Below are 21,603 nucleotides of genomic sequence, written 5' to 3' on the forward strand. Positions count from 1 at the left end.
CAGGATTTTTGCTTTTAAAAAAACAGTTGGTTTGCACAGCAGCGGTGCAAACAGCAATGCAGCTATCAGGGAGCCTTATAAAGGCAGCCTAATAAGCTACACAGCTGATGCACAAAAATATAGCCTCCACTGTCCCTGCAAAACAAAGGTGGTGTTGGACAGTGGAAATCGCTACAGCACAAGCGGTTTGGGGGTTAATCTTCCCTCCCTAACTATGTCCCTTCTTCTGACGAAGCTGCAGCAACCTGTCCCTATGCTACGATCGGCTGAAGTAAGATGGCGGTCGGCGTGTACGCCCCTTTATAGCCCCTGTGATGCCGCAGACAGCAAACCAATCACTGTCATGCCCTTCTCTAAGATGGTGGGGACCGAGACCTATGTCATCACGCTGCCCACACTCTGTGTCCTCCTTCATTGGCTGAGAAATGGTGCTGAAAGCGTCATACGAAACGTGACTTTGGCGCGAAGATCGCCGACCGCATGGCCAATCCCACACTAGGATCGGGTCGCGTTTCATGAAACCCGACTTTGCCGAAAGTCAGCGATTTTTGAATTTGTCCGATCCGTTTCGCTCCACCCTAGTGCCAATACTTTTGTCTGGCCCATTTTTGGAGTTTTGTGTGAAATGATCAATGTTTTGCTTCATTCTCTTTTGTGTTTTTGCATTTAAGACAAATTAAATGAAGATAATAATACCAAAGAGTTTGTGTTTGCAATCATTTTCAGGAAGAAACTGAATATTATCTTACAGAATTGCAGGGGTGTCAATACTTTTGGCCACAACTGTGTATATAGTTTTCATTACGCAGTATTCATATGTCTATGGGGGCACTGTAGAGGGACACATGATAACTTTATTAGCACTACAGATGTAACGTAAGGTAGATGTCGCTTTCTTCAGATGAGGACACAGGATTGCTGCGGTGTTATTTCCAATGCTGGGGTGAATGGCAGAGGTCACTGCTGGGGCAGATACTAACAGCCAATGAGTGTCCAGAAGGCGGTGCTGGGGAAGATACTAACAGCCAATGAGTGTCCAGAAGGCGGTGCTGGGGCAGATACAGCCAATAAGTGTGCAGAGGTCAGTGCTGGGGCAGATACTAACAGCGAATTAATGTACAGAGGGCGGGGCTAGCTCTGGCTGTGAGCTTAGGAAGAAATAAAGGCTCAGGAAGCCGCCTGGTCAGGAGCCAGATGTAAACACACTGGGTGCAGACAATGTGAAATTCAGGAGCAACGAATGGTAGAAACAAAGTAATAGTGGTATTGTATAATACAATACAGCATGGATTAGCTTACTTTTTTTCAGATTTTGTGATTTGACAACCTTTTTAAGAAAGCTCATACATTATGTTTGCACTGTAATAAGCCGTGTATTTTCTGCAAGAAATACACTTTTTACAGTGCAATGTTTGCTGTGACCAGTCCAGTTAAAAAAAAAAATACATTTCAGATACACACAAAGTCTTTTTTATTTTTCAATAAAGTCTTTTAATGTGCAAGAATATAAATGATCTTAATTATTTAATGGATTAGTATACCATCTTCTGCACAATTAACTTAGTCAGCAAGGTCTTAACTCATTGAAATTTACAAAACTACAAGAACATATTTACTGTTTTACAATCATTAAATTAGCTGTAATGTTCATTTACTATTCCAAATAAGACAACTAGATAATTACCAGAGCCATATTCTTCATATATTCGTCACCCCGCGCCCCCCCTCCCCCAAACCACAATTAATTACAGCCTTCATTTTCTTTAATTTATAAAACAAGTTTTTTTTTTTTTTAATATATATAAAAAATTTCCCCTTCATTGTGAACAAAACATTTGTTTGTTTTTTTTCATACACTTGCATATGAGCAACAAAACTATTTGGCAACACAGGAACATTTGTAATGCCTTTAAATTAAATTGTATAAAATCAAGTAGTTTTTTTTTTTTTTCCTTTGTGTTAAAGGGTCAGCAAATATACAGAATCTGTAATTCGTCCTTCGCGAGATACGTACATGAAGTTACACAGGACCAAATCTTTTGCTCCCTTCCCTGATGCAGTATGTCATTTGGTCGGATACGTGGAATTACAGTGATCGCCCCCAGGTTTACCAAACAGCAAAAAAAATGGATTTGCAAATTCAGTGGGAATGCGTTTTTCCTGACTGGGGAGGGGAGAAGATCGCATGTCTCATGATTATATACTTTTCTTAAATAACTTAGTGGCTAAGTATTAAATGGATGAATCTAGTAATTCTTTTTTTTTTTTAATCCCTTAGTGAAGTTAGACAGTAACGTGTCATGAGCTGGAATGTTCTGAGGACCAGAAAAACAAATGTACGTGAAACTTTAATAATTATTAATACTTGTACTAATTTTATGATAGTGTGCTTTTATTACACGGGCAAGTGCGTGGAATGTTTTCTTTTTTCGTACTCCTCAGTGGCCGAAAATAAATCATCATGTCAAGTAGATCCGATGATTGTAACGTGTTATGTAAGCGAGACACCCCTCCCCCCAGGCAAATAATGGACACGCGGCTTTGTTCGTTTCATAGGTTTAAGACATTGGTGTAAATCAGCGATCACACGTTTTCCGGTATATCATCATAAACACTGGTCACCTAAATGCAAAAGTCTCTGGTGCATGGCTTTTCCTGTTAACTTGTGACGCTGCATCAGATACGTAGGAGAATGGAGGGAGCGGGAGGTTTTCGTCTTGACCTCTACTAAACAGCAGCTACACAACGGATCAAGCAGCCAACATCTAGAAAATGTATGCTCGACTAGGACGAGAAATGAAGAAGATTTTTTAAGTTCCACCTGTTAAGGCTTAAAGGGGACGTGTTATCAGGATCTATGGCCGGGCGTGTTTCTGCATGGAATACTGCATTGGAATTGTTCAGATAGCAAAAGGTCATACACTACAAGCTAAGTATTAGGCACATTACATCGTTGATTTCCACAAAGCCATTCAAATGTGCAAATTTATTATTTCACCTCCCAGCAAATTGTTTTGGTTTTTTTTATTGCCTTTACTGCACCCAGATGGTTCTAGATTTAATGGAAGTGCAACATTGCAGTTTTTTTTTAGAAAATAAAATCCAGATCTACTTTTATAATATTACCAGTGCAATTACTTCAGTTAGGCTTCTGAGCAATGTGATTTTTTTTGTACGTAATCGATGTAACACAGCTTTCTTTAAATACCCAGACTGACAAGTACCACCTTGTTAATTTTTGGGAGGAGAAAGTCATTAAATCAGATGCTGTCAATTCATTTTCCACACTTTTGTTTTGTTTCCCAGGAGTGCAGCACATGGCATCTAATGCACTAATGGAAGCGGCTTGCTTACATGATTGCCTGAAATTAAAACAGTTCATCCATACAGGCGCCCTCAGATGGAATTTACATACACTGTAGACCCTTCAAAGAGGCAGGCACAAAAAGTGAAATCCCTTGTGTAACTGAGCCGGAAAGCCATCTCCTCATGTAGAGAGCAGCTACTACCCAGGAAGAGATCCACTATAAACATCTCCATTGTAGATGATTTTCAGCAGCAAATCCTGTAGTGCTGATCTGTACTAAGAACCTGGCATCAGTTTTCCAGCCTCGCATGCATATACTGTAGTTAAGGATACAAGTTCGGGATCAATCACATGGTTTTGTCCATAAATATCGCAGTCCTTCATACCGTCTCTTCTGTTGAGAGCAGCAATGGGTTAATATATTCAAAGCCTTCAAACTCTGATTGGTCTATTCGTTTTATTACGTCTCTGTAAAAAAAAATTAAAAAAAATGTTGGTTTATAAATGATAATGGCAAAAAGTTAAGAGTATTGTCTAGTAAATCAATACTGATGTCAAAGAAGAACTGTTAGGCTATGTTCACACGTTGTGCTTTTTGCTTTGTTTTTTTATATGCACATTTTAAACTGCGTTTTACAGTTCGGTCAAAAGCTATGAGATTTCAGAAATGTCATGCACACAGTTTTTCCCTGACCGATTTGGAAAACTGCTCCATTTTTAAAGGGAATCTGTCACCCCAAAAACAAACAGTCTATAAACTAAGGCCCCGGACCGCAACGCCCATCGGACCCGAACAGAACAGGGACCGCCCCTGGGTGAGTATAATATAACCTGTTTTTCTTATCTTTCAGGATACATCGGGGGGGCTTATCTACAGCATTACAGAATGCTGTAGATAAGCCCCTGATGCCGGTGGCCTTAGGTTACAGGCCATTTTTTGGGTGACAGATTCCCTTTAAAATTGCAGCATGTCAATTCTTTCAGCTTTTTTTTTTTCACCCCTACAAAGCGATGAGTAAGTGCAAAAAACACAGGTATCAGGTTTTGCTGAGCTTTTGGTGCAAATACCTAAGGAAGATGAATCATGTTTTTTGTGGGGGCACTAAACATTATCAGCATGCACAGGAGACAATAAAAATGCATACGCAGCAAAAAACTGCAGGAAAACCTGCGTTTTGTAGCAGCTTCTTTACTGCCAAGAAAGCAGTTTTTGCCTGCAGAAAAACTAAAACCCAGCAAAAACACGTGTGAACAAAGCCTTACACTATATTATATTTCTATACATTTATAAAGTAAGCTCACGTAGTGGACATGGTATGGGAGTTGAAAGTCCGTGTTGCCAAGCGAAAAGCCAAAAACATCACTGCTCTAGAGGAGATCTGCATGGAGGAATGGGCCATCATACCAACAACAGTGTGTGGCAACCTTGTGAAGACTTACAGAAAACGTTTGACCTCTGTCATTGCCAACAAAGGATATATTACAAAGTATTGAGATGAAATTTTGTTTTTGACCAAATACTTATTTTCCACCATAATATGCAAATAAAATGATAAAAAAACAGACAATGTGATTTTCTGGATTTTTTCTCTCAGTTTGTCTCACATAGTTGAGGTCTACCTATGATGTAAATTACAGACGCCTCTCATCTTTTTAAGTGGTGGAACTTGCACTATTGCTGACTGACTAAATACTTTTTTGCCCCACTGTATACTGGGCAAAGTGGATGAAAATTTACTAAATCTCAGAAATGGCAGAAAATAAAGCTGTAGTGGAAATTAACCGGCGTGTAATTTATGCTACAGATTTTTCTCTTTGCAATACATAAGGTTGAAGCTGCAACACATCCACATGTAACTCATACAAATTTCCTTCTACATTTTGCAGAAAATCTACATATGTTACCATACCCTACGCATGGTTGGCATCAGTCTTAGGCCTCATACAGATATCCATATAGATTAAATGCTCATCTATAGGGCTCTTCACATGTGACTGTTTCTGTGTGAGCCAAGTTTTCACAAAAAAATCAAATAAAAGGAGATATGTCCTGTTTTCATCCAAGTCACACATGAAATGCCCATTCAAATCAAAGGTTCCGTAAAAAAAAAAATAAAAAGCTGACAGCACATGGATACTCCTGTGTATGTCCTTAACCCCTTCTCCCAGAAGCCTGTTTTCAACTTCCTGACCAGGCCATTTTTTTCAATTCTGACCACTGTCACTTTATGAGGTCATAACGCTGAAACGTTTCAACGGATCCTGGTGATTCTGAGATTGTTTTCTCGTGACATATTGTACTTTATGATAGTGGTAAAATTTCTTCGATTTGACTTGCGTTTATTTGTGAAAAAAAATGGAAATTTGGCGAAAATTTTGCAATTTTTAAACTTTTAGTTTTTATGCCCTTAAATTAGAGTCATCATACAAAATAATTTAATAACATTACCCACATGTCTGCTTTACATTAGCACAATTTTGGAAACAATTTTTTTTGTTAGCAAGTTATAAGGATTAAAAATTGACCAGCGATTTCTAATTTTTACAACAAAATTTGCAAAACGATTTTTTTTTAGGGACCACCTCACACTTGAATTGACTTTGAGGGGTCTACATGACAGAAAATGCCCAAAAGTGACACCATTCTAAAAACTGCACCCCTCAAGGTACTCAAAACCACATTCAAAAAGTTTATTAACCCTTCAGGTGCTTCGCAGGAATTTTTGGAATGTTTAAAAATAATTTTTTATTTCAGATCCAATTTGTTTTATTTTACCAAGGGTAACAGGAGAAATTGGACCACAAAAGTTGTTGTACAATTTGTCCTGAGTACGCTGATACTCCATATGTGGGGGTAAACCCCTGTTTGGGCGCACGGCAGAGCTCGGAAGGGAAGGAGCACCGTTTTAGTTTTTCAATGCAGAATTAGCTGGAATTGAGATCGGACACCATGTCGCGTTTGGAGAGCCCCTGATGTGCCTAAACAGTGGAAACCCCCCAATTATAACTGAAACCCCACACCCCTAACCCTAATCCCAACCGTAAATCTAATCCTAACTTTAGCCCCAACCCTAACCCTAGCGGGAAAATGGAAATAAATACATTTTTTACAATTTTATTATTTTTCCTTAACTAAGGGGGTGATGAAGGGGGGTTTGATTTATTTTTATAGCTTTTTTTGGCGGATTTTTATGATTGGCAGCCATCACACACTAAAAGACGCTTTTTATTGCAAAAAATAATTTTTGCATCACCACATTTTGAGAGCTATAATTTTTCCATATTTTGGTCCACAGAGTCATGTGAGGTCTTGTTTTTTGTGGGACGAGTTGACGTTTTTATTGGTACCATTTTCGGGCACATGACATTTTTTGATCGCTTTTTATTCCGATTTTTGGGAGGGGGGGGGCGTTTATACCGTTCCACGTGTGGTAAAATTGATAAAGCAGCTTTATTCCTCAGGTCAGTACGATTACAGCGAAACCTCATTTATATCATTTTTTTTATGTTTTGGCACTTTTACATAATAAAAACTATTTTATATAAAAAATAATTGTTTTTGCATCGCTTTTTTCTGAGAGCTATACCTTTTATTTTTCCGCTAATGATGCTGTATGGCGGCTTTTCTTTTTGCGGGACAAGATGACGTTTTCAGCGTTACCACGGTTATTTATATCCGTCTTTTTGATCGCGTGTTGTTCCACTTTTTGTTCGCTGGTATGATAAAGCGTTGTTTTTTGCCTCTTTTTTTGCGGTGTTCACTGAAGGGGTTAACTAGGTGGGATCGTTTTATAGAGCGGGTCGTTACGGACGCGGCAAAACCAAATATGTGTACTTTTACTGGTTTTTTTTTTAATTTACATAAATAATAAATAAATGGATTTATTGGGAAATTTTTTATTTTTTTTTAGTGCTGCCGTACTAGTACTGCCGTTTGCGGGAACTCAGTTCCCGCAGAGCAGTACTAGTACGGCACATGTCAGGAAGGGGTTAAAGAGCGAGAAAAGCATGATTGTTTGGTTGTTGGTTTTGATGCATATGAGTAAAATGGATAAAACACTTCCTAAAAATACACACAATCAAAAACTAATGAAAATAAAATCCAGCAACACTAAGGACCTTTTTTTGTTATTTTCCCATATGCAAAAAAAAACCCCAAGCATTTAAATGAGACCTTACTCATATTGTGATGCGCAATCAGCAAGTATCGTTCACCCGTCCTCTCCTAATAAATATGCATCTTTCCTAACGTCTGCCAGTTGTGCACACGTCTGCACTGTTTGCCACCCGGTGTGAAAGTGAGCGACCTCTGGGAAATTCTTCAGAGTGGGATTAACATAAAGCAACTCATTTTGTTAGCGCATAACCAGAAGGCTCTAAGTGCATGCACCGGAATAAACATCTCTTCAGAGATGACCGACTTCTCCGCTATCTGTATAATGCTTTTCAATTTTTAAAATAAAATTTTTGCAACATTTTGGAGTGAAGAGGTAATCTATCACTCTGAAAACAATAGAATGTGTTTGTTTTGTCTTTGCCGTTTAGTTTGGGGGAGACAGTTGTAGAGAACTATGGTAAATATTTTGTTATACTTGTCCCTTGATAAGCTGATCACAGTCTCACTACTGGGACTGCCAGCGATCAGCTGAAGGACTGAGATAGAAAGTGTTCAATTTCCCTGTAGTACCACTGAAGCACGACAATTCCCACTGCAGCAGTGAACTGTCTCTACTGTATAATGCATGTGTCTGTCCGCCACAGTAAGGGTACAGTCACATTAAGCGACGCTGCAGCGATATAGACAACGATGCCGATCGTTGCAGCGTCGCTGTTTCGTCGTTGTGTGGTCGCTGGAGAGCTGTCACACAGACAGCTCTCCAGCGACCAACGATGCCAAAGTCCCCGGGTAACCAGGGTAAACATCGGGTTACTAAGCGCAGGGCCGCGCTTAGTAACCCGATGTTTACCCTGGTTACCAGTGTAAATGTAAAAAAAAAAAAAACACTACATACTTACATTCCGGTGCCTGTCGCGTCCCCCGGCGTCCGCTTCCCTGCACTGTGTAAGCGCCGGCCCTAAAGCAGAGCGGTGACGTCACCGCTGTGCTTTGCTTTACGGCCGACACTGACACATTCAGTGCAGGAAGCTCTGAGCAGCAGCGCGGACGCCGGGGGACGTGACAGACATCAGAAGGTGAGTATGTACTGTTTTTTTTTTTTTACTTTTACAATGGTAACCAGGGTAAATATCGGGTTACTAAGCGCGGCCCTGTGCTTAGTAACCCGATATTTACCCTGGATACCATTGTAAAACATTGCTGGCATCGTTACTTTTGCTGTCAAACACAACGATACACGCCGATCTGACGACCAAATAAAGTTCTGGCCTTCTAGCTCCGACCAGCGATATCACAGCAGGATCCAGATCGCTGTTGCAAGTCAAACACAACGATATCGCTATCCAGGACGCTGCAACGTCACGGATCGCTATCGTTATTGTTGTTAAGTTGTTCAGTATGAAGGTACCTTAAGAGACATCCCATTTATGCTTTACTCTCTGGCTAATAGATGAGGACCCTAATTGTGACAAACCACTAACACACACTTCCTAATTACCTTTTAAAATGGGTTTTATAACTTGGACAACCACTTTAACTTTGTAGTAGTAATTGTATGTGGACATTTTGACTACTTGCATTGACCTGTCTCTGTAGTAGACGATTTAGTTTTATAGCCCTTATGAGCCCTTTTTTCCTAAGGGTATACTCAAAAGCAGCAGCTTTCATCTGAACAGGCCATGATAATATCCATGCTCATGGTGCAGAATTTTGCACTACTGAACACTCATCTACAGGTTAAAGGGGTATTTCCATCTCCAAAATCCTATCCCAATATGTAGTAATTATAATACTAACACTATTAGCAAATTCCTCCAATTATAACTATAGTATAGTTTTTCTGATTCACAATCTCTTATCCAATGTATAGGTCATTGTAGTAGCTTTGGTATCCATGGTTACGACCACTCAGTGGCAGTTAGTTGCTAGTGGTCGTAACTATGGATTCATAAACTTATGCACTGCACATGGGTAAGTGACATCGCGAACTAGAACTATGCTACATTTCTGATTGGAAGTATTTGCTAATATTTTTATTACACCTACTACATATTAGGATTGGATCTGCAAAATAGGATAAAAAGGTTATTACAATGTATTTATGGATTTTTATTTTGTACGTACTCATCATCCGGTGTGAGCTGCACGGGTTCACTGGTAAACTGAGTGTCAAAGTTCTCCAAACCATAGTCGTCTGTGATCTGAGGCTTGAAGGGAGGAATAACCTGCTTTTTCTCCAGCTGTAAGGAGAGAATAAATTACTGTGCATTAAGAACATGTAAAACACACAAGTTATATTACCCCCTAATCAGATTTTGGCAACTGTTACGACTCATATTATTTTGAATAACTGTGTTCTTCACAAGTAAGCACCATTCCTGTGATAAACATCATCTTGTAAGTCAGCTACACTACATCAGAAACAGATAATCGTGAAAAAGTGCCATCTGGTGCCACACAGATTCTGGCCTAGGTTTAACCACACTTACAGCAATGAAACATTCGCACATAAAGAATATGTTATTTTTTATTTACGGTACTTGTAGCAAAAAGGTAGGAATGAATGAATGCATGCACTACTTGGAGTCAGCATTGCCCTTTACGTGATTTACCGTATATACTCGAGTAAGCCGAGATTTTCAGCCCAAATTTTTGGGCTGAAAGTGCCCCTCTCGGCTTATACTCGAGTCATGATCGGCGGTAGGGTCGGCGGGTGAGGGGGAGAGAGGTCTGTCATATACTCACCTAGTCCCGGCGCTCCCCCTGCCCGTCCCACGGTCTTCGGTGCCGCAGCTCGTCCCCTGTTCAGCGGTCACGTGGGACCGCTCATTAAAGTTATGAATATGGACTCCACTCCCATAGGGGTGGAGCCGCATATTCATTCCTCTAATCAGCGGTACCGCTGACCGAGGAAGAGGCTGCGGCACCCGGAGACCAGCTGTCCGGGATAAGGAACCAGGGACGCCAGGAGCAGGTAAGTATGTCATAGTTACCTGTCCACGTTCCACCCGCCGGGCACCGCTCCGTCTTCCCGTCCTCTTGCTCTGACTGTTCAGGTCAGAGGGCGCGATGACGTACTAATCTGCGCGCCGCCCTCTGCCTGAACAGTTAGTGCAGAGAGACGCCGAGACGGGACGCTTTTTTTAATTGCAGCAGCAGCATTATATATTGCACAGATTTCTATGGAGCATCTATGGGGCCATAATGAACGGTGCAGAGCATTATATATGGCACAGCTTTCTATGGAGCATCTATGGGGCCATAATGAATGGTGCAGAGCATTATATATGGCACAGCTATCTATGGGACCATAATGAACGGTGCAGAGCATTATATATGGCACAGCTTTCTATGGGGCCATAATGAATGGTGCAGAGCATTATATATGGCACAGCTTTCTATGGAGCATCTATGGGGCCATAATGAATGGTGCAGAGCATTATATATGGCACCGCTATCTATGGGACCATAATGAACGGTGCAGAGCATTATATATGGCACAGCTATCTGTGGGACCATAATGAATGGTGCAGAGCATTATATATGGGGCAGCTTTATGTGGAGCATCTATCGGGCCATAATGAACGGTGCAGAGCATTATATATGGCACAGCTTTCTATGGATCATCTATGGGGCCATAATGAATGGTGCAGAGCATTATATATGGCACAGCTTTCTATGGAGCATCTATGGGGCCATAATGAAAGGTGCAGAGCATTATATATGGCACAGCTTTATGTGGAGCATCTATGGGACCATAATGAACGGTGCAGAGCATTATATATGGCACAGCTTTATATGGAGCATCTATGGGGCCATAATGAATGGTGCAGAGCATTATATATGGCACAGCTATCTATGGGACCATATTGCTGCAGATTCCACCCCTACTAATCAATGGGAAAATGCATCTAAAATGCAAATGTTTTATTCTGCATTTTTCTTGCGAACATATTAGTATTTGCAGCGCTGCAAATACTGAAGGTGTGCACATACCCTTAATCCTTTACGCACTGAATAAACTTCTCCACAGGTTCAGTAACATAAAAGTATAAAGAGGAAGATATACAGTAGATTAGGGAAAAAAAATATTTGAAGTGTTTTCCTAATAGCGTTTCAGGAGCACCTCTCCCCATACTCTTGGCTTTCTGCTTGCCAGGGGGCATTGCGCTCTTCCCGATTAAAAGCTCGGACCAGTGAGATGACTTGAGCCAATAATCTGAACAGTGCACTCTCCAGTGCTGGAAACTTTGCACTTTGCCTCTGTAGTCCTGGAGGAAGCACTGAAGTGGGTTTAATACAGCAAGTCTGAGAGCAGCACTTACAAGCTCTATAGAAAAAAAGCTTGTAAGTGCTGCGCTTCTTGCCTAGGAAATATTACTTATAGACTGGAGAGATTACTGGGAAACTAAGCAATGAGCAGTAAAAATAATATTAACACTCGCTCCATTCTTGAGAACAAAGAGGAGAAAAATTGCAATGTTGCTGGTTTTTATATTACGAAGACCCCTTTAATTATCCCCTAAGTTTCTTCATGTACTGAAGCCTCAGGAGAATACTTGCACGCTCACAACCGGATTTAGTTCATGTAAATTTTCTTTGAAAGGTAATTGTATGGGGAGCAGGACGTATAAACCCAGAGAAAAGCTGAATCAGGATAAAGCCTGATGTAAAGAAAATAGTAATATCAATATTTTGTACTAAGGTTAATTCAGTTATACAAAGATAAATTATAAACTGTGAATAATACGGTATTTATAGGACATGAAGAGGTTTTTTTCACCCTAATTTCAGCACACATTCTGCACCAACAAGAATCCACAAACACCAGCTTAAATTTGTACTTTTTTTTTAATACAAAGTTGAAATCTGCATCACTGGAACAAAAAAATTATATTTCACTTATTGGAGAGGACATCTGTGGCAGGTTGCCACACGTGGATCAGTGTTATGTCAAACTGCAAAGCAGAGGCCCAGCCCAAAGGAGAGCGCAGATTTCTGCTGCGGATTCTCTTGCAAATCTGATCTAGGATTGTTCTCAAGTTATTTTCAGGACCACACGGCATTCCTGCCTACTGCTTCTTTTAGTCAATATTGAAAAAATGACCTTGCCATGGACTCGGACTACCCGGGAACTCTTTAAGAGATAGGTATTTCTTGATAAAGGCTAAAAACAAGCCGAAACGTTGAATTATATACCTTATTTACTTGAACTGCTTGGCTACCGAGTGTTGGACGCACAAGGAAGTGCATTATTTACTCTATCATTCATTTGGAACTTGCAGTGTGCCGCAGTTATTTTTCAGTATTGACATACGTTTTTTCTCCTGAGCACCTCCTTTTAGCAGTGAGCACCCCATATATATTCTCTGCTACTGCTTTTTATCAGCATTTTGCAATTTTTATACATTCTAGGCGAGAACCCTTTTAGGCTATGTTCACGCGCTGCGTTTTTTGCAACTTTTTTGCTGCTTTTTTATGCAGATTTAAAGCTGCATTTCACTGTACCAGTTAAGTCTATGATATTTCAAACATCTCATGCGCACAGCTTTTTGTTTTTTTTCTTTATGGTTTTGTCAAAAAGCTGCATTTCTGCAAAATGCAGCGTGTCACTTCGTTCCACCTTTTTGCACTGTTTTTCACCCTTTGAAAGCAATGAGTAAGTGCAAAAAATGCAGACATCAGGTTTTGGTGCCAAAACCTGATAATTTAGTGCATAAAAAAAAGTCTTATTCAACTTCATCAGCATGCACAAGAGACAAAATGACAAAAACACAGTTTAAACAAAAAAACAAAACACTCATCAAAACCTGCTTTTTTTAACGTTTCTTTACAGCCAAGAGAGCAGGTTTTGCCTGTGGGAAAAAAAAAAATGCAACGTGTGAACATGGCCTAACAAAGCCTTATAATCCAGATGTTGTTTCCCTTGAGATGGATTCAGATTATTCACCTGTACGTTAGAAACCGGATATCAGGCAGGTAAAAAAAAAAAATCCTAAAAACTATTGATCCTTTTTCACCAAGACAACCCTATTCTGTCTGCTCTATAGACTATTAATGCATGGAAATATCACGGGAGTCTCCCCCATTAGCTACAACAGAGGGCCCCAATACTAAACAGGTTCTCCCCCTGATGAATCCTCAAACACCGTTTATATGCAAGGTAACATTTCCCTGGAAGTGTTGTAGTGAGATTCACTAACTTCATGTGTCGGCACTGAAGAAAAATAACTTTTTCACATTTTTAATATTCACTAAATGGCATTAATTTTTTGTTGTCATTCTTTAACATTTTCCCAATCCCCTTGTGGTTAAACGTACAATCCTGTAAGTATACACTATATACTAATTCTATTTATTCCCATCATCCTCAGTCAATACTAGGGCCTGTTATCCCCTACCGAGGGCTTTGCCTATATCCAAATCATTACCGTACAGATAGCAACTCCCTTCCCTTGAGACCTAAATGTCTATAGTCTTATTTTAAACTAGAAAAAAAAAAAAGAAGTGTCCCAGCCAAAGATCACACCATGAAACAGTTTAATGTGTATTAGGATATTAAAAGGAATCTATCATGAGAAAACAAATCAGTGCACAGGTCCAGAGGCGCTATCCTGATTGCCAACCTCCCAGATCTCTTACTCACCAGGTCAGTTGTTATAATGGAGGCCAAACCTTCCGGAGGGAAGAGAAATGCTGAGGATTTATCTGCCTGGTGAATATTTCACCCATACATTTTCAGCTTTGTTACATACATTTTAATTTTTAGATATGCGGCAAATCTTGTGTGCAGAGTGTTACGGAGTAATCTGCTGAACATTTAGGATCTGTGCTGATATTAAGTAACTTTTCCACAACAGTTTTGTCACAAAAACGGAAAGATTTTCCTAGCAATGTCAAAGTGAATGAGAATCCTTTAGTCTCGTGCACACTTTACTTATTTTTTCCTTGCAGAGTTGAAGCAGTTTCCATGTCAATTATTTCAGTGTTTTTGCACCTCTTCTAATGAATGAAGAAAAAACAATCCTATTTTATGTAGGTAATTAAAACCATAATTAAAAAAAAGAAGTAGTAAATGAAGGGAGGGTCTAAATTGACAGTACTGGGGAGATCAGCTGATTACCAGGGTGTCTGGTTTTAGAGATTTTTGTTTACAAGTTAATTCCTCGATAACATAGCCAAGTGAGTGTGGGGGTAAGACTCCCCCAGAATTATGTAGGAAGGTACGCTATATGATTGATTAATGTTAGTACAGTATATCTACAATTATTACTTACAGCAAATGGTTAAACTAAAGCACAAGCTAGAATGCACAAAGGCCATTGGCCATACGCATGCTGGTCTTTGATTGAGGAAATTGTTCATTGCTTATTTTTAACTCGCAACCATTTCCTTCCAATTTAGCTTATAAATGGTTGGAACTGAATGGACAAACTGCTCTGGAAAGATGTGTAGACTTCGGGTAGGTTCATTAAAGGTGACGCTGCATTTCTACAGTTTTTAAAGAAGCCATCAGGTTTTGGGGATTTTTTAACATATTGTTATTAACCCCTTCATGACCTTGGGATTTTACAGGGTTGTTTTTTTGCTCTCATTTTCCCCAGAGCCATAACTTTTTTATTTTTCCATCATAATGGTCTTATGAGGGCTTGTTTTTTTGGGGGGATGAGTTGTACTTTTCAACAACACAGTTGATTTTACCATATAGTGTACTGCAAAAAAGGGAAAAAAAATACAAGCGCAATGAAATTGCAAAAGAAAAGCTATTCCACAAATGTATTTTATTTATTTTTTTTACTATGCTCGGTACATGCTAAAACTGACCTACCATTATAATTCTACAAGTTATTACGAATTTGCAAATACCAAACACGTATAGGTTAATTTTTATTTGTGTGATGAAAAAAATCCAATTTTGTAAATAAAAAATAAAAAGGCACCATTTTCCGAGACCGATATCATCTCTATATTCTCAATTTTTGTGGTATCTGGGGCTGGGTGAGCTGACATTTTTACTGATACAATTTTTGGGTAGATACGATGTTTTGATCAAGTTATTGCATTTTAATGCAATGCTGCGGCAACCAAAATAAATGTACCGTATTTTCCGGCGTATAAGACGACTGGGCGTATAAGACGACCCCCCAACTTTACCAGTTAAAATATAAAATCTTCTTAAAAGTCGGGGGTCTTCTTATACACCCTATGTCGTCTTATAGGGCCGGTGAATATGTGCCTTTTGGGGGGGGGAGGGAGTGATCCTGATGACGAGGGGGCGTCTCACAGGAAAGTGAGTATCCCCCATTACCTTATCGTAGCGGTGCAGCGTGGGGGTCTCAGTGCTGGGAGTGGCGGCGGCTGCTGTGTTCTGGTGCGGCGGCTGCTGTGCTCTGGTGCGGCGGCTCCTCTTCTGTGTGGGGCCTCTGTGCTGTGCGGTGGCGGCGGCATATCTTTATCCAGTTGGGGCTCCTCCGGCATCTCCTTAGCCCTGGAGGCCCCGCCGCAACTCCATGAGTGCAATGCAGCGGCCATTTTCCCGGAGGCAGCTCAATAGGTGCGATGCGGTGGCCTCCGGGAAAATGGCCGCTGCTCAGATTCAGATCTCGTCCCGAAATCTCGGGACACGAGATCTGAATCTGAGCAGCGGCCATTTTCCCGGAGGCCACCACATTGCACCGATGGAGTTGCGGCGGGGCCTCCAGGGCTAAGGAGATGCCGGAGGAGCCCCAACTGGATAAAGATACGCCGCTGCCGCCGCCACCTCACAGCACAGAGGCCCCACACAGAAGAGGAGCCGCCGCACCAGAACACAGCAGCCGCCGCCGCTCCCAGCACTGACACCCCCACGCTGCACCGCTAGGATAAGGTAATGGGGATTACTCACTTTCCTGTGAGACGCCCCCTCGTCATCAGGATCACTCCCCCTCCCCACCCACCATATACACCGGCGTACAAGTCGATTCCCGGCGTATAAGACGACCCCCGACTTTTAAGAAGATTTTCGGGGGTTAAAAAGTCGTCTTATACGCCGGAAAATACGGTAATTTTGGAGTTTAGATTTTTTTTTTCCTTACGCCCTTTACCAAATCAGATTAAATTAACTCTTTTTATAGTTTGATAGATCGGGTGTTTCTGAACACAGCGATACCAAACATGTATTTTTTTTTATTTCGAATGGGGCAAAAGGAGGGTGATTTGAACTACTTAACAAAATTTTCTACTTGCTTCAGTAGTCTCAGGAAACTTGAAGCTGCGATCTTCTAATCCCTTGTGCTACACATAGTGCTTCTTCAGCCCTGCTATATGTAGTAAAAATCATCTTCTAATAACGCCGGCCTCAGGTCGGTGTCCATAGCAGATCGGCCATGACAAGCATGTGGGTTTTCTGCAGACCCCTGGTTGCTATGCCAACCACCCATCAGCGCCCTGCGATCATGTGATGGGCTCCGATGGGCAGGGTTTGTGATGCGCCTCTGGAGCGATCATGTTAAATGCCGCTATCAGAGAGTGACAGTGGCATTTAACATGTTAACAGCTGCAGGTGGATTGCAATTGCACCCACGGCTGTTAGGGGCACATGACAGCTGATCAGGCCAGCTGTCATGTGCCGGAAAAGATGCGTGCTCAGCACCAGAGCCTCCATCAAAGGGGGATACAAGACCTGTGACATACCTATATGTCCTAGGTCGTGAAGGGGTTAAAAGAAAAGCAGATCAGAATCTTTAGTTTCATTCCAGTTTAGTATGATTCAGTGGCATGTAAAAGTTTGTGCACCCCTGGTCAAAATTACTGTTATTGTGAACAGTTAGGCAAACTGATAATGGAATGATCTCTAAAATGCCTAAAGTTAAACATTACACATTTCCTTTGTATTTTAGGCAAAAAATATATAGATTTTTTTCATCTTTTACATTTCAACTATTACAGAAAGGAAAATAGTATTGTGAGGAAAGAGTGAGACACAAGCGCAAAATAGGGTCTTATCCCACAAATAGAGTAAGCGGTTTAACAAAACTGCTCACCTGGTATTAGGTATTCAAAGCGTGTGTAGATAAGGGCTGCCGCAGATCCACAAGTCGGTCACCAACTGCACGAGACAGAACTCTGCAAAGGAATACAGGGATTTCATCCGCGCCGCCCAAATGAGATTTGAGAAAGGTATTAAAGTTTGACAGTGGTTTATTCTACGCGTTTCAAGGTTTTTTGCAACCTCTTCAGGAAATACCACCCGCAGCGCGGATGAAATCCACGCATTCCTTTGCAGAATTTAGAAAGGAAAATAGGCAGATGCAAAAGTTTGGGCACTGTGCAAGGTTAGTAACTAGTATCACCCCCTTTTGCAAGTCACAGTTTGCATATGCTTTTTAGGCTATGTGCACACGTTCAGAATTTTTCACGTTTTTTTGGGCAGTTTTCCGCTGCAAAAACGCCTGCATTAAGCATCCTATTAGAATGCAATCCGCAATTTTTGTGCACATGTTGCGTTTTTTTCCGCCAAAAAAAAAAGAAGAAAGCATTGCGGAAAAAAACGCAGCATGTTCATTAATTTTGCGGAAAATCCTCCGGATTTGCCACTGTATAATATAGTAGTGGAAAGCTCCGGAAAAATCACCATAAAAAAAAGCGATAACAATGCGAGCGGATTTCTTGCAGAAAAAGTCCGGTTTTGTTCAGGAAAATTATGCAAAGAATCCTGAACGTGTGTACATAGCCTTACAGCCAGCCAAGAGTCTTTCAATTCTTGTTTGAGGGATTTTCATCTATTCTAGCTTGGATAATAATCAAAACCGCACCAAAAAGTGCATCAAAACCGCACCAAAACCACACCAAGAACTGCATCAAAACCGCACCAAAACCACACCAAGAACTGCATCAAAACCGCACCAAAACCACACCAAGAACTGCATCAAAACCGCACCAAGAACTGCATCAAAACCGCACCAAAAACTGCATCAAAACCGCACCAAAAACTGCACCAGGTTTTGATGCAGTTTTTGGTGCAGTTTTGATGCAGTTCTGATGCTTTTTTTGGTGCGGTTTATGCGCGGTTTTAATGCCGTTTTTGGAAATAAGTAAATAAACGGAAAATGTGCATGATTTGAATGGAAACATGCATGAAAAAAACGGATTCCAAGGCCGGATTCATCATTTCACAGCTCAGTTTCATACGTTTTTTTGCCGGATCCGTCGCTGTGCGTTTTTTCGACGGACAGAAAAAACGTTCCTCTGTATGCGTTTTCCATCCGGCGGAAACAGCTTTTTTTACGGATCCGGCAAAAAACGGATGAAACGTGTGGCCATCAGGCACAATCCGGCGCTAATACAACTCTGAGAAAAAAACGGATCCGGAGGAAAAAAAATTGATCCGTTTTTTTCAAAACTCGCCGGATTGTGCCTCACGGCAAAAACCTGATGTGTGAAAGTAGCCAAATATATGGATAGATACATCTATGTATCTATAGATATATCTATCTATAAATATATCTATAGACAGATATATCCATAGATGTATAATAGAAAGGCCGATGTTTCTAAGGCCTCTTTCACACTAGCGTCGTGCACTGCATGTCGCAATGCGTCGTTGTGGTGAAAAAACGCGTCCTGCAAAGTTGTCTGCAGGATGCGTTTTTTCTCCATAGACTTATTAGCGACGCAGCGCGACGGCCCCTTACCGATGCTAGTGTGAAAGCAGCCTAAGGCTACTTTCACACTTGCGTTTTTAGCAATCCGTCTTTTTGGGAAAAAAACGGATCCTGCAAATGTGCTCGCAGGATGCGTTTTTTACCCATAGACTTGTATTAGTGACAGATCGCGACGGATGGCCATACATCGCGTCCATCGTGCAACGGATGCGTCGTGTTTTGGCGGACCGTTGGCACGAAAAAAAGTTAAAGTGAACGTTTTTTGTCCGTCGCGTCCGCCATTTTCTACCACGCATGCGCGGCCAAAACTCCGCCCCCTCCTCCCCGGACTTCAGAATGGGCAGCGGATGCGTTGAAAAACTGCATCCGCTGCCCACGTCGTACACAAATTTCACAACGTGCGTCAGTACGTAGGCCCGACGCATAGCGATGGACCCGTACCGACGCAAGTGTTAGAGGCCTTAATGAGCGTTTAAATTTAATAAAATGGCGTGGGCTCCCGCGCAATTTTCTGCGCCAGAGGGGGAAAGCCGACAGCCGGGGGCCAATATTTGTAGCCTGCTATGAATATCAGCCCGCAGCTGTCTGCGTAGCCTTTACTGGCTATTAAAATAGGGGGACCCCCCAAAAAAATGACGTGGGGTCCCCCTATATTTTATAGCCAGAAAGGCTACGCAGACAGCTGCGGGCTGATATTCATAGCCTAGAGAGGAACCATGGATATTGGTCCCCCCCCCCCGGCTACAAATACCAGTCCGCAGCCGCCCCAGAAATGGCGCATCTGTAGGATGCGCCAATTCCGGCACTTAGCCCCTCTCTTCCCACTCCCGTGTAGCGGTGGGATATGGGGTAATAAGGGGTTAATGTCACCTTGCTATTGTAAGGTGACATTAAGCCGGGTTAATAACGGAGAGGCGTCAATAAGACGCCTATCCGTTATTAATCCAATAGTAAGAAAGGGTTAATAAAACACGCACACATTAGGAAAAAGTATTTTAATATTCTTCATTTCACCATACTTAGCATACTTCAGCGCCTGCAAAAAATGTAAAATAATAAACCGTTTACTACCTGTCCGCCATAGTCCAATTAATAACGAGTGTCCCAAGACGATCTCCCTTATAGAACAGTGACATCGGGTGATGTCACTGCTGGGTCATTCCACATCAAGTGGACCAGTTTTAAAAATCGTCCCCACTCGACCTTCTCCGATTTTGCTGAAAATTTATAAGGATGTACATGTATGTTTGAAGAGAGGTTCTGTAAATTTTTAGGGCCAGATCTCAAATACATTGGGCACTGTTGACCTTTCACTGGAGGTTCCACCAAGCCTGCCGCTTCAGCTAAGAGGATTTTGCAAACTTTGGCACATAGCCATTAGAGTTCTATACTGGCTATGATGCTGAAATGTGGCATACTAGCTCAACTTTTGCTGCTAAACACGATAAAATTATTACCGGCTATGACAAAACAATATTTCGGCCGCAATTTTGTGTCAAAGTAGCTTGAAAAACGCGTTGCATAAAATTTATGCCAAACTTTGCCCATATATAACTCAAGACCAAAAACCAATAGTAACTGGTGCTTTGCCCTGTACAACAAACATCTACATGACTTTGCATTGCTGCAATATCACGGTCAAAGCATATGTATTTGTGGAAATATTCACACCCACATATGATGAAAAACTTTAAAAAAAAACGAATTTTACCTATTTTTAGGTCAAATTTCTCAAAAAGGGTACCCCTAAAATATAATTCTGATATCATTAGAAAGAGCACATTTTTCTCTACAAGGATCATTGTTTTCTTTTTTGGAGTCTCTCAGTTTAAGAAATGAAAAATGCCACTGAACATGGTGTTATTTATTAATACGCAATGAATGGTAACTGCACTATTCAAACCCTTGCGTTGGTCCATGGTGGTTATACCACAACCAATTCCCTAAGAATTGGTATTATAATCCTATTAAGAATTGTAATAATGCTGTCTTTCGAGAATTGGCAGCCCCATTGTCTAGGAGCCATGGCCGATAGCCGTGCAAGGCGAGCCTCGGGCGGTCTCTTTATCGCAGGTTCCGAAGCCTGAGGGTGGGTGTCTTTGCCTAGGATCCCAAGCCTAATATTGGGTATCTTTTGTTGGTTCCCAAGCCATAATGTTCAGTCTAAGTGGTCTGGAATTGTTGCTGAATTTGCAACATAATCAGTTCAGAGAAGCTGTATTGTCGGCCCATTGCTGTTGCAGCTGGTGCTGGAATTATTGCAATGATTGACTGCTCGGGAATCCAGCATGTATCATTTCTCACAGGCCAGTGAAAGAAACTAGCTGGTCCATGAGGATGCATAAAATGTATTAATGCATCATGCTCGTCGACTGAAATTTCAGAAATATTTCCAATCCACCAGTTCCTATCGTAAATGCAGGCAATGTATTGCCCTGGCTGGAGGTTTGCAATTGGCACAAAAGGCATTTCTGATCTGACAGATCTATCTACATGGGCAATGAAAGATGATGGGTCATTTGACACCCTTGAAATGC

At 41.2% G+C, this 21,603-nt stretch overlaps 1 protein-coding gene across 4 annotated transcripts in view; it reads right to left on the reverse strand.

Annotated features, from left to right (window-relative positions):
• Positions 1–1,455: 1,455 nt before the first annotated feature.
• Positions 1,456–21,603, reverse strand: part of PRKCZ (protein kinase C zeta) — a 208,129-nt gene continuing 187,981 nt past the window's right edge. For all 4 annotated transcript variants that reach the window (XM_077250091.1, XM_077250089.1, XM_077250093.1 and 1 more), the window contains 2 exons: positions 9,549–9,664; positions 1,456–3,775 (listed from right to left, as the gene is read on the reverse strand). In XM_077250091.1, the coding sequence (XP_077106206.1) occupies positions 3,688–3,775; positions 9,549–9,664 (204 nt within the window). In that variant the 3' untranslated portion in view covers positions 1,456–3,687. The remainder of the gene's footprint in view (positions 3,776–9,548; positions 9,665–21,603) is intronic.

The sequence above is a fragment of the Ranitomeya variabilis genome, chromosome 4 (assembly GCF_051348905.1).
Source record: "Ranitomeya variabilis isolate aRanVar5 chromosome 4, aRanVar5.hap1, whole genome shotgun sequence".
In the NCBI taxonomy this organism is placed as follows: Eukaryota; Metazoa; Chordata; class Amphibia; order Anura; family Dendrobatidae; genus Ranitomeya; species Ranitomeya variabilis.